The sequence below is a fragment of the Notothenia rossii genome (assembly GCF_949606895.1).
Source record: "Notothenia rossii genome assembly, chromosome: 7".
Classification (NCBI taxonomy): domain Eukaryota; kingdom Metazoa; phylum Chordata; class Actinopteri; order Perciformes; family Nototheniidae; genus Notothenia; species Notothenia rossii.
In genome coordinates, this window is record NC_136905.1 from 79,102,744 (window position 1) to 79,119,898 (window position 17,155).

Consider the following 17,155-nt stretch of genomic DNA (forward strand, 5'->3'; position numbering starts at 1 on the left):
ATGCTCATATCATTATTATTATTATTATTATTATTATTATTATTATTATTATTATATATGTATTAGTGATTTGAATCCTGTTTGAAAAGTACTTACATGTTATCCAATAAAATAATGTTTTTAACACCTGCATTCAAAGTACATTAGGTGCAATCAGTATATATGTTTTCTTATTTTAGAAAGGCTACTACGTTTGACAAACTTATATAAGGTTAAAATTGGTTCAGTAGATAACATATTGAATATATGTAATGTTTATATTGACTTTCATTTCCCCCCCAGGCTACAAGCCGTGTGATCCTCAGGTGATCCGGGACAGGGTGCAGCACCTGGACCTGTGCTACCAGGAGCTCTGTGCGCTGGCGGCCCAGCGGAGGGCTCGCTTGGAGCAGTCCCGCCTCTTCTGGAACTTCCTGTGGGAGACGGCGGAGCTGGAGAGCTGGATCCGAGAGAAGGAGCACCTCTTCTCCTCCCTGGATTACGGCAAGGACCTGACGAGTGTGCTGGTGCTGCAGAGCAAACACAGCGCCTTCGAGGACGAGCTCGGGGCCCGCCGTGCAAACCTGGACCAGGTCCAGGCCGAAGGACAGAAGATGATCGAGGCCGAGCACTACGGCTCCCCGAAGGTCCAAGAACGCATGGACGACATCAAGAGGCAGTGGCAGCAGCTGGAGGAGCTGGCTGCGTTCCGGAAACAGAACCTCCAGGACACCCAGAGGTTCTTCCAGTTTCAGGGAGACGCAGATGAACTCAAGGCCTGGCTGCTGGGTGCCAAGAGGCAGATGAGCAGTGACGACGTGGGCCACGACGAGTACACCACCCAGAGGCTGCTGAAGAAGCACAGGGACCTGAAGAATGAGACGATAAAGAACGGAGCCACCATAGATGCTCTGTCCAAACAGGCCAACGCGCTGCCGGAGGAGCTGCAGAACACGCCGGACATTCAGAGACGCCTGAAGGACATTAAGGACCTGTTCATGGAGCTCATGTCTCTGGCCGACCTGAGGCAGAAGAAGCTGGATGAAGCCATGTCCCTGTACACCATCTTCAGTGAGACAGACGCCTGCGAGCTGTGGATGGGGCAGAAGGAGACGTGGTTGGTGGGTTTGGAAGTGCCTAAGAAACTGGAGGATCTGGAAGTAGTACAGAATAGGTACACAAAACATTTATTATAATTTCCTGAATGTCTTAATTTGATTTGATTCTGGAAAAAATAGTTCTACCAAATGAATGTTGACAAAAACTAATACAAAGCATATATGTTTTTCATGTCTGGTATCATAGTTTGTGCATTGCACTTTGTTTATTCTAATCTACATTGTTCTCGTTTTCAGGTTGAGCATTCTTGCTCAAGATATGGCAAATGTTCAGTCGAGAGTTGATGACGTGAATCAAGCCGTGAAACAGCTCGAGGACAGCAGACACCCTCGCACCAGAGAGGTCAAGGAATGTCAGATGCGACTGAATAAGAGGTGCTTTGAATATATTTTCATATATTTTATAGTCTTTTAGTTTTGTATCAGCATTTCCAAGCAGTCTTTCAATGTCACACCTGATATGAATTACAAAAAGGGTTCTTATACAATGTGATTATTTCTTGGCAACAGCTTATTTTATAGAATTCCTTAGTTATCTTGAAGAAGTAGTATATAATATAATATTTACTTTCTACAGTACATTTTACAACTCAACAAAAAGTTTCCAATTATAATAAAAAAATTACATTATTTTATTAACTTTCTTGATTTTACAGTAAATTAAGCTGTCCGTCCACGGGATTTGCCACGTTTCCTAAAATTAATACAAATGTACATTATATTTTTAGGTTATTATTTGTATTTAGATTGTAATTGTCATGAGGGTATTTGAAGGGCTCATGGCAGGGTTTAAAACATACCCTAAAATCAGATTAAAGTGCAAAGGCCCATTAAATACCTGTTTTTCAGGTGGGAGGCCTTCAAGGCCATGGTGGAGGACAAGAAGAGGAAAGTGGATTCTGCCGCTAGTCTGAACAACTACGGGCTGGAGTGTGACGAGACAGAGTCCTGGATCAAAGACAAGACTCGGGTGATCGAGTCCACGGTGGACCTGGGCAACGACCTGGCAGCCGTCATGACCATCCAGAGGAAGCTGTTCGGCATGGAGAGAGATCTGGCTGCCATCGAAAACAAGCTCACCTTCCTGAGGAACGAGGCCGACCAGCTGGCTAAAGATCACCCGGAGAGCGCTGGAGACATCCTGGCCCGCAGAGGGGAGCTGGACGCAGCCTGGGACGCGCTGAGAAAGACTCTGAAAGACAGAGAGGACTCTTTGGGTGAGGTCAGCAAGTTACAGACCTTCCTCCAAGACATGGACGACTTCCAGTCCTGGCTTTTCAAGACCCAGAAGTCTGTGGCTTCAGAGGAAAGTCCCGCCACGCTGCCGGAGGCCGAGGAGCAGCTCAGCCTTCACGACGCTGTGCGAGAAGACATCAACAACCACGAGGAGGACTATCACCAAGTGAGGGACACCGGGACACAGGTCACCCAGGGCCAGGAGGACGATCCTCAGTACCAGCAGCTGGAGCAGAGGCTCAACGGGCTGGACCGAGGGTGGGTCGAGCTGCAGAAGATGTGGGACAACCGGAAAGGTTTCCTGGACCAGGGTCTGGGCTTCCAGCAGTTCATGAGGGACTGCAAGGCTGTAGAGGCCATCCTCAACAACCAGGTACTGTACTCTGTGTTGAGAGGGGGTTACATATTACTAGTGACCCTTTTAATAATGTTTTACAAAATGCAATTCTTTAAGATTAATCAAAGTAGTCTTACTTATTACATCCTATTCTGTTGAAGCCCTTTTTCTGATTCAAGAAGGCAAATATAGGTAGTGTCTGTCAACCCTACAAAACGTAGTAAACACTGTTAAATGTTGCCCTTATTTGATAATGTTACCGTAATAAACATAACATTCATATCTTTCCTTTTGATTTAATATAATGTTGGAAGTTCAAAACATATTTATAATCACTTTGGCAAGTTATGGTATAAGTTGTAAAATGCTAATAAGCACTGCAACTTATATGATACTCAGTCACGATCGGTTGTTTTCGTGAACGACCAAATCTTGTGTCACGTTTCCTTTCATCGAGGATCGTCCAGTGTATCCTCAGCTAAAGGAGATTATAAAGAGATTATCATTGCTGTCATTTCCATACTTTCGTGGTCATTTCAATCCATAAGCAACCGTCCTAAGCAAAATTGACTATTCGAGCGTAACCTGGGAGACATCACTTTGATGGTGTTGCACTCTTATTGGTCCCATCGTATTTATTGATCTGCGGTAACAGAATGAATGTTAAAGTATGTACTACAAAAATAATTTATTTTGATGCAACCCATTTGTAATTAAACCCACCTTCTGATTAGTAACTGTTATTGAATTACATGTTTTTCAAAAGTTGTCAATAACATTTAAGTTAAGATAAACCATTTAAGATTATAACTCAAAATGGTCAGTCTTTTGAAGAGTCCTTGGTCTCATTTGGTGGGGGTTAGCCTTTTTGTGATGGGGTTAGTGATGCAGGTAATTACAGGTAGAGGTATTTAAAAGATGTGGTATGCAGGAATGCAGCATGGTCAGTTACCTCACAGCCGGTCGTATGTCTCAAGGGTGTTTGGTCTTTTTCTTTCTCTACTTCGTGTTCAGGAGTACACATTGGCCCACATAGACAAGGCTGACACGTCTGCTGGGGCAGAGAAGGCTCTGAAGAAGCATGAGGACTTTGTGAGCACCATGGAGGCCAACGAGGACAAGGTAGACGGCGCTCTGCAGGGCGGCCAGCGGCTGGTGGACAGCAGGAACCTGTACTCTGGGAAAGTGCAGGATAAAACTGACTCAATCCGAGACAGGTCAGTAGCGGTTTTTCTGTTTTCTGTTTGTTTCTTTTCCGCAGTGTAACTTTTCAAACTGGTTTTGGTCAGTAGAAATTGTTGTCTATATTTAACAAACATTTCAAAAATCCCCCTTGACTGAATGCTCTTTAGTTAAGAGTAAAAACACTTTGCTGAGTGTGAGCACCAAGACACATTAATCAGATGAATTACTCCTACTTAGAGCAAAGTGAAACTGCTAAGAGCAATCTCTCAAGTGATCATATCATTAATCTAATTTCTATAAATATCTATATACATAATACGCATACAGTAGCCTCATTCAAACATATCACAAAAAATTGCCTGGACCTTAAACCAATGTTTATTTACTATTATTAATCACTCTTATTAGTTGTTTTTGTTTATTTATTTTTCCTTAAATGTCTATTGCCAAAAGACACATGTATTTACCTAGCATATGCCCATAGTTCATTAAAAAGCAACTAGAAAAATACTACTTTTACTCTCGGATACCATTAAAATGATGCCTTTTAAAATGATAACAATCTTTTTATTTATGCCAAAATACTTAGTATCTTCAGTAGTGTCGTAGCAGCTTTAAAATCAGCTGTGGTCTCGAGAGAATAATCGGTAAGGTAACAAACGTACAGCAACACAATATTCGTATTAAAAGCAATAAGGATCTTTTATACTTGCAAGTATGACAGTCTCTCCTTTGTAGGAGGACATCAAAGCTTAGTTACATTACAAACCATATTTGGTTAGGCCAGCTGATACCCCCTGGCACTGTATGCAAAACCATCACTCCATACGAGACAATGGGATATACAGATACCCCTCAGACACAGTATACAAAACCATCACTCCATACAGAGCAAAAGGGATACAGATAACACCTTATCCTAGCTTCCTTCCCTTCATCCTTCCTGTCGTGTCATAAAACCCTCTTGCCAAAAACATCTGTTGATCACTCACACACATTCAAAGGTCACTCCAGGGATTTGATCTAATCAGTCAAACCGTTGACATGACATTTTCAGAATACAGCAGTTTACATTTCATTAGGTTTACACTGTATCAAGCTTTAGTACCATCATTTCCATCACAGTAGAAATTAAAAGGTGAAAATATCAAAAACAATACATCAACAACAAACACTAGGGACTAATATTGTAAACTGTCAAGCGTGATCTGTTATCACCTCTTTACCAACTTTAGGGACCTCCTGATTCTGACTTTTATCATCACTTAAGTCCAGTTTGGTTCATACTGTACAGGCCTTGATTAATATCGCAAAAGAGTTCTGTTCCGTCCATTGTTCTTCTTCAGAGTTTCTATCGCCTCTGCAGTAAAACAGCTTTCTTATCGCTGTTTCATTTTTGTGAACAAGAGGCATTACAGGTGGGGCACGGGAGCTTGTCCCATTAACTCCCACAATTCAGCACGGTAGACAGGCGCCCGCAATAATGGATATTGATCTTTAGTGAGAGCTCTTGTTCACGGTGCAGCAGAGACACTGATAACTGTTCTGGGTTACTGTGTCAGGTATTTTCCTGTGAGGGGGAGGAGTCCATCCTAATAAATCATCTCTCAGTCATTCTGCGTTTCCAAAACACCACATCAGTCTTGGGTAGAATTGAAATGAAATTGCTTGTGTTTGACTTTCAGGCATAACAAGAATAAGAGGAGAGCCCAGGAGGTGTCGGAGAAGCTCAGAGACAACCGTGACCTCCAGCACTTCCTGCAAAACACCCAGGATGTGAGTTCACCGTCAGTTCGCTGTTCCTGTAATCATTGGATAACATCAATTAGCACATTCATTATTAACTTCACGATATCTTCAATGACAGCTGACACCACAGTGTTGACTACTGTTCTCAATTGACGTTGTTTAAATCAACACAATGTGAGTTTATTATTGTTATTTATATCTTCCCTATTTGGGATAGGGGGTCCCATTTGGCTAATTGGTGAATGCTCTGTTTTCAAAAGATAAAGAAATAAATCCTTCTCAAAGAAAGTCACCCCTACACAAATCGAAAATGCTGACTTCCCCAAAACTTCCCCAAGTTTTTTTTTGAACACAGTGCATGCTTGAATCTTAGCTGTTGTTTTTGTGTGTGTTGCTAATCCCTCATACTCACCCTTCCTCTGTGTGCTTCAGCTGACTGTGTGGATCAACGAGAAGATGCTGACGGCTCAGGACACGTCGTACGATGAGGCCAGGAACCTGCACAGCAAGTGGCTGAAACACCAGGCCTTCATGGCTGAGCTGGCCTCCAACAAGGACTGGCTGGACAACGTGGACCAGGTTAGCAACGCGGTGTATGAGAGAAAGATGATGATACAAATCTACTGTTTATGACGTAAATATCTGGACAATTGTGCTTAAAAGATGTATTGATAAAATCTTGATTAAGTTCTAGGGGATGGGGTTGAAGAAGTGATTCCTAGTCAGAGTATAACCTACAGTAGATGGCGCTCAGCACATCTCAGTTTGGAGAGACGGAGGGAGCCGAGGCACTGAAGCAAAGCAATTCAGTGGACGAGCATATGAACAAAACATATTTTAGCAACCTAAAATACTCAAATATCAATTCAATTTCATAATATATTTTGAATATTTTCACAGCTTTAACTTGTTGTGCCTCAATCGGTTTGAATGTTTCTGTTATTGTGAGTTTGAATCAAGAAGGACACAAAACAACACAAGCAAACTTACTGATCCATAATGTATCATATATTTCCTTATCTGAGTCAGCTGAGCCGTATCTGGCCGTGCAACACTCACAGTGTCACATACTATATGCAGAAGTATTATTTTAAGCAACAGATTAAGTTGAGGAAACACTCGAGACAAATGTAATTAAAGTCAGATCGTGTCTTAGACGGGGCAGTGATATCATAAACCTGTTAATGTACGCATTCAAACTCTTTTTCTGTTTCCAGCTGTATTCACCTTGCAGGCTTTGATCCTGGATAAAGTGTTTAAGTCATGGATTTTTAAAGTTTAACTTCTTCATATGTCTAATATTATAGTTGACTTTTCATTCAGGAAGTATGACGCTGCGCTGTCAGTACGCTTCTCCATGTTTGTGATTGGTCGAATGCTCCAGATACCACCCCTCTCATGTGAACGCGCACCTAACTAGATAGGACACGGCTGGCTTGAGCGATCCACTTGATAACCCACGTGGTAGGACCGTTTAGCGAGAGCACGTATGTTTTGGATTAGACCAACCGGCTAACTCAAACATATCCAGGTTAGGTTGAACCGGCTTTGTCGTACAGGCCTCTGAAACCCCTGTTTTATCGAGATCATTTGATTGTTTTGTCAACGTAGTTTGGTCACTTTAGGACTGGAAGTAGCTAATCTTGTGTGCCAGTAGTCCTGTCTATCCCTCCAAACTCCATGCTACCGTCTACTGTATGTAATACTTTGACTAAGAATAAGTACCTTGTAAAACACGATTAAACGTCAAAGCAATACTTCTTTGAAAGACTTCAGGTGATATTTTGTCTCAAGTGGAGCATTTTTTAGTAACAGCATGATCATCATCTCTCTTTGTTTTGCTGCATGCAGGAGGGTCAGGAGCTCATGGAGTCCAAACCTGAGCTGGAGCCCATCGTGAAGGAGCGTCTGGACAAACTCCACGAGCTGTGGGACACGCTGGAGTCCACCACCCAGGAGAAGGCTCGCCTGCTGTTCGACGCAAACCGCTCCGAGCTTTACGACCAGAGCCTCACGGACATGAAGACGTGGCTCGGGGGTCTGAAGCAGCAGCTGCAGAGCGGGGAGGAGGACGTCAAAGACCTGACGAAAGCCAACATCCTGCTCAAGAAGCATCAGGTCTGCGTCTCTGCAGAAAACACTACATATAAAGCTGTCCGCAATACACATTCTTAATCAGGTGTAGTTAAATCTCACCGGAGCTCATGTGATTCTTTAGGATTAACTTTGAGCCAGTTTTTGTTATTTAGAGATGGAAAGCAAATTATATGCATACAAATGAGACAGTGGTCTGTAATGATTGTGTGTTCAAAGAGAAAAAAGAATTACAAAGAACGCAAACAAACAATAACAACGACCAAAGTATTAAATTAATTAAAGTAATTAAAGATCTATCTATCTATTTAACAGGAACATTATTCGATGATATATTCATGTAAAGTCTTAATGACAAAAAACATTTACTTCCTGGAGAGAACAACTAGCACACCATAAGTCTTCTAAATGATATAACAGTTTGTGTTGCGTTGGTAAAAGTTTCATGGTATCAGCAGCTTGAAAACTAAACTCTGTTTGAATTAAATAACAGCATGAAAACGTTTGCTTGGTTTACCCTCCACTACATCCTGATTAGGCTTCTTGAAAGGCTATTCATCTTTTTTGCTGTAATGGCGTCTCTCCACGGCAGATGACGGAGAACCAGGTGCGTGAGCGGGCGCGGGAGCTGGAGGAGCTCCAGGAGGCGGTGAGGAAGCACGGGGGGGGCAGAGAGGAGCAGCCGGAGCTGGAGGCGGAGCAGCAGGCCCTGCAGAGCGGCTTCCAGCAGCTCCTCACCCCTCTGGCGCAGCGCAGGGGCAAGCTGGAGGCCGCCAAGGCCCAGCACCAGTTCTACAGAGACCTGGCCGACGAGCTCGTAAGCATGGACTCATTTTTCTGTCATGTCTCGGAAGATTATTTAAAGGTCACCTGTTGATTCTACATCAACATGTGTCCCCTCTTCTTCATGTCTCTTCTACATCAACATGTGTCCCCTCTTCTTCATGTCTCTTCTACATCAACATGTGTCCCCTCTTCTTCATGTCTCTTCTACATCAACATGTGTCCCCTCTGTGTAAAGAGACTCTGAAAGTTTCAGGAACAAAGATTCTCTCTCTTTTTGTCTTGATCCATTTCTATAAAAACCTGTCTGAAAATTAGCTGATCAGATTTTGCCCACTTTATGATGTCATAACGATGTGTTGTCTTGTGTAACCATTAGCCAATCAGCAACCAAGGTCACCCCCCCCCCCCCCCCCCTTCTTATCACCTGAATCTCCTCCTAGAGCACCATTGTGTTCTTTGTAACCAAATATTTATCAGAGGGGCGTGGGGAGGGGCTCCTTATTTTCATCTAAAGTAACAGACAGAGAATCAGAACTTTTGAAACAGGGCTGAAACAGAGGGGATTATGGGTAATGCTGCAATGATCTGTCTGGTGTTTGGAGCCAAACACTTCAGAGACATGTTTTGTATATATTTGAGACCTATAATATATTGATGAACAGTATAATAGTGGACCTTTAAGTCTCTGTGCGCCCTCACCTCGTGTATATATGTCTCCCTTTGTCTTGTGCCAGTTCGTCTTGTTGTGTCACGTAGACTACCAGCACCTATCGCCAAGCCAGGATCATTGTTCTGCCCAGTGCCTTTTTCCTCTATTGAGTGTTTTTATTTCCCCACACCTTAAGTGACGTTCTTTCCTCTATTGAGTGATCTTTTGTTTGAAACCTTGTATACTGTGCCAAACCCAGTAAAGGACCTCATTTTGAAAGCACCCTCGAGTTGTGCGTTTGGGTTCATGCCTCAGAGTTCGGTTTTGACAATTTCAGAGCAAAATTAAACATTTAAAACCTCCCTGCTCTCACAAAATGATAGATAGCACATCAATGAAATAAACGACGTGGGATTAATGTTGGCTTCTGAATGACAGCAAGAGAACACCTTTTGGGAAATATTGAAGACCGAACTTGAGAGGGGTTTCTTCCCCCAAAATGTTAACTTATTAATTTGAAAAGTAGGTTTTCAATTATAGTGTGTACACTTAGTATGCAGCATATAGACCTCCAGCTCTTTCAATCAAATTGACTCTGCAGGTGGGTCTGTGTAAAAAAGCTTTAATCCCTTATTGGTTTCACCGCCTAAATCCACTTTAGTCAGATGGTTTAAAAAACGATATTTACTGTTTGAGATGTTGAAGACCTTCTTTAATTTTGTATACTCTGTGCACACTGTTAGATTCTGAATGCTCAGCTGTTCCTCAAAGGAAACCAGTCTCTACTTGTTATTCTTTGCCCTAATCTTGTATTTCTCCTCCTCTTCTCTCTCAGCTCTGGATTGAGGAGAGGATGCCCTTGGCAATGTCACAGGAGCACGGCCACAATCTTCAAACTGTGCAAATGCTGCTGAAAAAGAATCAGGTGAGGGGTTGTTTTCCTGCAGGAAACCGCTGCTACTAAAAATTCGTACTTTCAACATTTGTTCCCATCTTTTGATAATCTGGAATTGTGTTCTGGATTAGTTGTTCTGAATAGAAAATGTCAGAAAATAATAGAAAATGCCGCTCTCTGTGTCCTGAAGCCTAACTCTTCCAAATTCCCCAGTTTATATATGGCCATAAATCATCCTATTTTAGAAGCTGGAGCATGCAAGTGTTTGAAAATGTTTCATTATTAGAAAAATACGGAAACATTTATTGAATTATTTAAATTATTGTTGATTATTTCTCAGCTGATTGTCTATACTCTGCAGGAAAGCTATTTCCAACTTATAATCAAAATAGTGTTTACTACCTATATTGCAAAAGTAAAACTAACAACATGCAAATAAAAAACATCTCCTTATATATAATTTTTGTGCGATAAGACCTTACTCGACATAATATCAGCTGGTCTGAGGTATTTTTTAAGATATGGTTACATGTGGACACAAAAATCACAAGAAAGCTCTATGGCACTCGCTTTAAGCAATAAATTGTCTCCATTGTAACATAATGGTAATTTAAGACCCAAAAAGTGACGCGTTCAGCATCAAGCCTTCATCAGGTAGTGAAGACCAAGTTTGTTTGTTTCCATTTATATCACAAAGGATTGATGTGTGAACTAAAATAGAAGTTGCTGGGGAGGTTTAGAGACACTTGGCCACCATCATATCATCTCCAATACACTCACTGTCTCCCTCTCTGTCCATCAGACGCTGCAGAGGGAGATCGAGGGCCACCAGCCTCGAGTGGAGGAGGTGTTGGAGCGAGGGAGGAGGATGTCGGCGGCCGCCAGCGCAGAGGGCCGACCGGAGGCTGAGCGAATCACAGAGCAGCTGAAGGACCTGGAGGAGGCGTGGGCCCGCCTCCAGGACGAGATGACCAATCGCAGAGAGCGGCTGAAGGGCTCCAGCTCCGGCCAGCATTACTACAATGACGCGGACGAGGCCGAGGCCTGGATCGGAGAGCAGGAGCTCTACATGATCGCTGACGAGAAGGCCAAGGTGAGGAGAGGAACGTGGTGGAACGCAAACCATTTTTTAACAATATTTGTATTGAAGTTTTCAAATATAACGAACATTACACATACATAAAACGGTCGGTCTAGGTGGCAAATACAGTTTACAATCAAATGAATAGGCATGTAAATAAACACAGGTCACAGATGATACAGGGATAACAAAGTACAGAAATCTGAAAGAATATGACGTGGGCTACTACACTTTATAATCGTGTTGGTGGAACGCAGTACCATTTTTAGTTATTTGTAATTTAATATTTCAATTTCCTGCTTCTTTCTACTTCCACTCTTCCACATTTCAGAGTCGAATATTATACCTTTACTTTACTACATTTATTTGATCTAGTCACTTTGAATATCCAGTATAGTTCTACACAATAAACATAATCAGCAAATAATTTGTAGGTTAAAGGGGACCTATCATGCAAAATGCACTTTTGTACGTCTTTTATACATGAATATGTGTCCCCGGTGTTCCAGGGAACTCACCAAGTGTCAGAAAACACAACCCTCTCTATTTTCCTCCATACCCAAATCTCTTAAAAAGGGTCTGCAACAGATCTGATACAGACTGATCCAGATTTGAACACTTCTATGACGTCACATAAGTGGCGCTACGGCTATTGCGCCAACTCCACCAATCAGTAGGAGACAGCCACGGACATTGCCGTTGGAAAGCGCTGGAGACGCTGTAGTACATATGCCAGGCCTGTAGATGGTGCTGTTCTCACAGAATCAGCCCATGCAAAGACAGTGTTAAATTGAGCGAAATGAGGAATGGCTAAAATGCATGATCTGTTTGGTATTTTGAAAAATAAAAAGTATAAATATGCCTTATATAGGTATGGTCCTACACTATGTTATTCAAATATAGCATGATAGGTCCACTTTAAGATAAAACTGTATTGACCCCTATATAGTCAAATGAGCCCCACCTTTACCGGCTGCTATTAAAGTGATGAGCACATTAATGCATTTACTGTATTGCAATAATATAATGTAAAATATTCTAAAGTTGGCCATTGTGCGCAACGAGTACTTTCACTTTTTATACTTCAAGTTCATTTTGATACATATATATATATAATATCCTACGCATTATGAATTTAGGACTTCTACTTGTTATGGAGTATTTTAAGACTCCTTCCACCCCTGGGAGCAGAGCAGAGAAGTAGACCGCAAATTTCTGAAATATATAATTTAAAAAAGGCATATCATGTTGTGAAAATAACAAGTAGCACTGTGTGCATTCTCATGATGACATGGTTACAGTTTTTTTCAATTAAGTAGACACCATTTTTGAAAGTGGCCCCCCTCTATTGAGAGCTAGAAGTATTTTGTTTTGCTTTGATGTCCATCCTTATATTTTTCGCATAATTGTACTATTTTATTTCTACCCTCCTCATTACATTTCATTTCATTTCAGCTGGCGTTTTAATCCAGAGCAATTTATAAAAAGTGCACTCAAAAAAGCTTCAAAAAAATCAATCCTTAATTAGTGCTCTTCTTCCCCTTTGCTCCATGTGTGCAGGACGAGCAGAGTGCCATGCTGATGCTGAAGCGCCACTTGGTCCTGAAGCAGAACGTGGACGACTACGCCGACTCCATCCAGAGTCTGGCTGACCGAGCCCAGAGGATGTTGGCTGAGGACCATCCTGATGGGTTTGTGATGGATCATTTGTTGTAAACACTGAATGTAATCTGACGATGCTAATTCACTCATGTTGTCCCAGTCATTTGTGGTTCTGGATGATAAGAGAGACAAGCATGTAAAGTGTGATAATTCATGTGTCCTAATCACACGCCTCATCTAGAGTAAACACAAATCCAATCTCGTTGCCATTTCCTCCTTTTCCCCTCGTCCTCCACGCGTCTCATTCCCCTCTGTCCTCTCCCTCTGCTCTGCCTGCAGAGAGGAGATCATCAGGCGACAGGGTCAGGTGGATAAGCAGTACGCGGGGCTGAAGGAGCTGGCGGAGGACCGCAGGCTGAAGCTGGACCACACCTACCACCACTTCCTGCTGAGCCGAGAGGTGGAGTACCTGGAGCAGTGGATCTCAGAGAAAGACGTGGTGGCCTCCTCGCAGGAGATGGGCCAGGACCTGGACCACGTCACGGTATTGATCACACACACATGAGAGAAATATCTACATTTTGGCAAATACAGAGGGAGAAACTTAACGAGACACTGGCCACAAAATAAAATTCACTAGGACTTAATTTGTGACAACATGCAAGAAACTTTCAGGATCATATTTCAGCTAAATCTGCTTTTTATCATGTAGATATAAAAGAAAGTGCAAACGTTTCTATCTAATACTTCTATATCAAGCAGTTTTTTAAATCTATTTGACAGTTTTATTTATATTTTTTAATAATTTCGAATTATTTTGTTGGATCATTCTCCAACTGTTACTGTTCAATGTGTCTTATTGTCAACCTTAACCCTTGTACAGTATGGTGTTCAGGTATATGTGTGTGTGTGTGTGTGTGTGTGTGTGTGTGTGTGTGTGTGTGTGTGTGTGTGTGTGTGTGTGTGTGTGTGTGTGTGTGTGTGTGTGTGTGTGTGTGTGTGTGTGTGTGTGTGTGTGTGTGTGTGTGTGTGTGTGTGTGTGAGTGAGTGAGTGAGTGAGTGAGTGAGTGAGTGAGTGAGTGAGTGAGTGAGTGAGTGAGTGAGTGAGTGAGTGAGTGAGTGAGTGAGTGAGTGAGTGAGTGAGTGAGTGAGTGAGTGAGTGAGTGAGTGAGTGAGTGAGTGAGTGAGTGAGTGAGTGAGTGAGTGAGTGTGTGTGTGTGTGTGACTTTTGTGTTTCTGCCCCTGCCATTCCCGCATAAGGTTGCAACATTGTTGATAAATTCAAGCACCGACACCTGTCTGCTCTCACATTCCCGCATGATGTCTTGCGGGAACCAATCTTTATTTTTTTCACTCTTTCCAAGCTGCAAATTTAGGCCGAGACACAATAAATAAAGCTTTGCCAGTTTGGGTCCTTATCACAACTGATCAAGATGGCCAAACGTTTCTCTGCTCAGAGGGCCTTGCAAATGATTTTGGAAGAGAGAGAACCATGTGATGATGATGTAGAGGAAGAGGAAGAGGTTTCAGAATGTGAGGATCACATTTCTGAGAATTCTGAGTCTGACAGTGACTTTGAAGAAGAGGATGAGATTGAGCATCAGCTAGTTACAAAAAAAAGACGAGCCACAGGACCAGCCGGTCGAGGGCAAAAAAACTAGCAGCACTTTAATTCATTAATGTGATCTCATTTCATTTCAAACCTTTATTTATACAGATGAATCCCATTGAGATCATTGATCTCTTTTTCAAGGGAGACCTGCTCAAGTAGTTCCACATGAAACATAAAAACATAAATAGAACAACAAAAGGACATCATACAGCATCATTTACATAATCATCCACATAAACAGGTACCAATAGCTTCCGATTGAGTAGCATCCAACCGAGCTTTAAAAACACTTAGTGGCACCAGATTGATCTAACAAATTTAAAAGGGCAAATATTAACCATATATGTTTATATTGCTTGTAATTGGGACGAAGTAAACATCTGTTGAGTATTTTAACATAAAATAGTTTGATTGTGTTGAATTGAAGCCCAAAAAGGCAGCGGGTCCAGCAGACCCACCAACACTGGCTGAGTAACACATGTGAACACCACACAAGGGTGAAGTTGCACTTGTATGAAAGATGCTATACTAATACATTTTTGATTGATTGATAAACTGTAGTTGAGGTGCTCATACACACATTTAGGTGCTTGAGGCAATTATTTATGTAGCAACACATTTGTATCTAATCCTGGAGCTATTTTAGATGAGACAGTTCGACTCACTGACTAGAGTTCTTACATCAAAGGGAACTACAAATCATAACAAGCAACGAGCAAATGATGGAAATGTTTCATAAACGACAAAATAATATTATATATTTTTTGTATATTTTAATTAATTTTGGTGTAAAGTGATCACAGACCATCTGTTCTTGTTAACGGATACTAAATGTTATTCTTTTCTATTAATCCACAATGTGCACAATGTACTGTGCAACTTTACAACAAAATGCAAATCCAACTTCCTACTGTAATATGTTTTGAGCATTTCTGTCTTTTCCCTTCAGCGTCTGAGGGATAAGTTCAGGGAGTTTGCGCGGGAGACAGGGATGACGGGTCAGGACCGAGTGGACATGGTGAATGAGACGATAGACGACCTGATCGAGGCGGGACACACTGAGGCGGCCACCATGGCGGAGTGGAAGGACACCATCAACGAGAGCTGGGCCGACCTGCTGGAGCTCATCGACACGCGCTCCCAGCTCCTCACCACATCCTACGAGCTGCTCAAGTAAGGACAAGAATATACAAAAATGCACCAGAAAAAACAAGTTATCTGCATTGATCCTATCGGGATTTTGTTTCTAAACCTGCAATACAACATCAGAATCAGAATACCTTTATTAGTCCCACAGAGGGGAAATGTAGCCTACATTGTTACAGCGGGGGTGGGATTAAATAAGTGTAAAGTTCTTCCCCCCCCTTTTCAGATGTGTAATTAAGTACATCATTTGTTTATATAACTTAGAATCAGTCATATTTTTGTATATGAATTTGACACTGCTTAATTTGGTATTGTATAATAATTCTCATGTTACATTTTTGTATTATTGTCTTACACATTAAAAATAAATCTAATCAAATAAAAAAAAATGTTACCTACTGTAAGTAGCATGCATAAAAGAAAAAAATTACACAATTTACAAAAAACTAATCCTGTAATAGTTTTGAGGATTTAGTAGCCAGGTATATGTTGCACAGTTATTAACGGCATAGGCCTATATATATATATATATATATAGCACATATAGCACATAGTTGGTGGTTAACAACAAGGAGTGTTACAGTCTGTGTTGTTGTGTGTGTGTGTGTGTGTGTGGGTGGGTCTACTAGGGGCCGTGGTGGTTATATAGTCTGACCGCTGCAGGAAGGAAGGGCCTGCGGTATCTCTCCGTGAAGAGGTTTAAACATATGATGAAACACACAGAAGAGACTGAGAGATCGTGGTTTGGTTTTTCAGGTACTATGACGATGGGAAGGAGTTAGTGGCTCAGATCCACGACAAGCAGAAAGAGCTGCCTGAAGATGTGGGAGAGGACTTCAGTAAGGCCGAGTCCTTCCACAGGATGCACGCAGCCTTCGAGAGAGACATCACTGCTCTCGGCAAACAGGTGAGGATCGGGCCTTTTTAATCTGAGGGAACCCAGCAGGCAGGCAGGCAGGAGGCACACTTTGAGGATTTAAACCTGGAGGGAGGAGAGAGTAATGCAACACTCAAGTCATCAATGGTCCAATGTTTGTGTTCTTACATTTTTTCCAGCCTCTTAATCCTATTGCTCTAGGCCAGTGTTAATTTTGGCAGCTGTTTTTGATTTAGTCTTAGTCTTTAGACGGAAATGGTTATTAGTTTTAGTCACATTTTAGTCATTCCTATCCTTCATAGTTTTAGTCTAGTTTTAGTCGACGAAAACTCAAAACGTTTTAGTCTACTTTTAGTCGATGAAAAATTACATTTTAGTCAAAATGTTTTCTCTCTTTAAACCAATTCAGTTAGGCAAATACAGGTAGGCCTATCTGAAATTGGAATCAATGTGACAGTATCAAGTGTTGAAATTCGTAAAGCAACATTTCACTCTCTTAACACTTTGTGTAATATCTAGGGATGGGTATCGTTAAGGTTTTCTACGGTACTGCTTATCGATCCGGTACTTTAACGTATTCTTGTATTTACTTTTTGTTATTTTTTAAAGGGAAAAACTAACAAATTGTTAACCCAAATTAATTGCTTTATTTAAATGTGAAATAAATGAAATATATATAATTATGTTAAAATATTGTACTGTACTTGAGTACAGTGTTGATGTACTTGTACTGTATTGGAGTATTTAAATGTGTTGCTACTGTGTTTCTACTCCACTACATGTATTTAATACCTTTTAGTTACTTTACA

General features: G+C 41.5%; 1 protein-coding gene across 1 annotated transcript in view; it reads left to right on the top strand.

Annotated features, from left to right (window-relative positions):
* The window catches only part of sptb (spectrin, beta, erythrocytic), a 57,682-nt gene that overhangs the window by 26,843 nt on the left and 13,684 nt on the right, over positions 1 to 17,155 (top strand). The window contains 14 exon segments of the mRNA XM_079641244.1: positions 283 to 1,153; positions 1,335 to 1,472; positions 1,947 to 2,706; positions 3,685 to 3,887; positions 5,541 to 5,631; positions 6,037 to 6,183; positions 7,456 to 7,722; positions 8,291 to 8,515; positions 9,969 to 10,058; positions 10,831 to 11,121; positions 12,670 to 12,800; positions 13,051 to 13,255; positions 15,273 to 15,496; positions 16,226 to 16,376. Coding sequence (XP_079497370.1) covers positions 283 to 1,153; positions 1,335 to 1,472; positions 1,947 to 2,706; positions 3,685 to 3,887; positions 5,541 to 5,631; positions 6,037 to 6,183; positions 7,456 to 7,722; positions 8,291 to 8,515; positions 9,969 to 10,058; positions 10,831 to 11,121; positions 12,670 to 12,800; positions 13,051 to 13,255; positions 15,273 to 15,496; positions 16,226 to 16,376 — 3,794 coding nt within the window.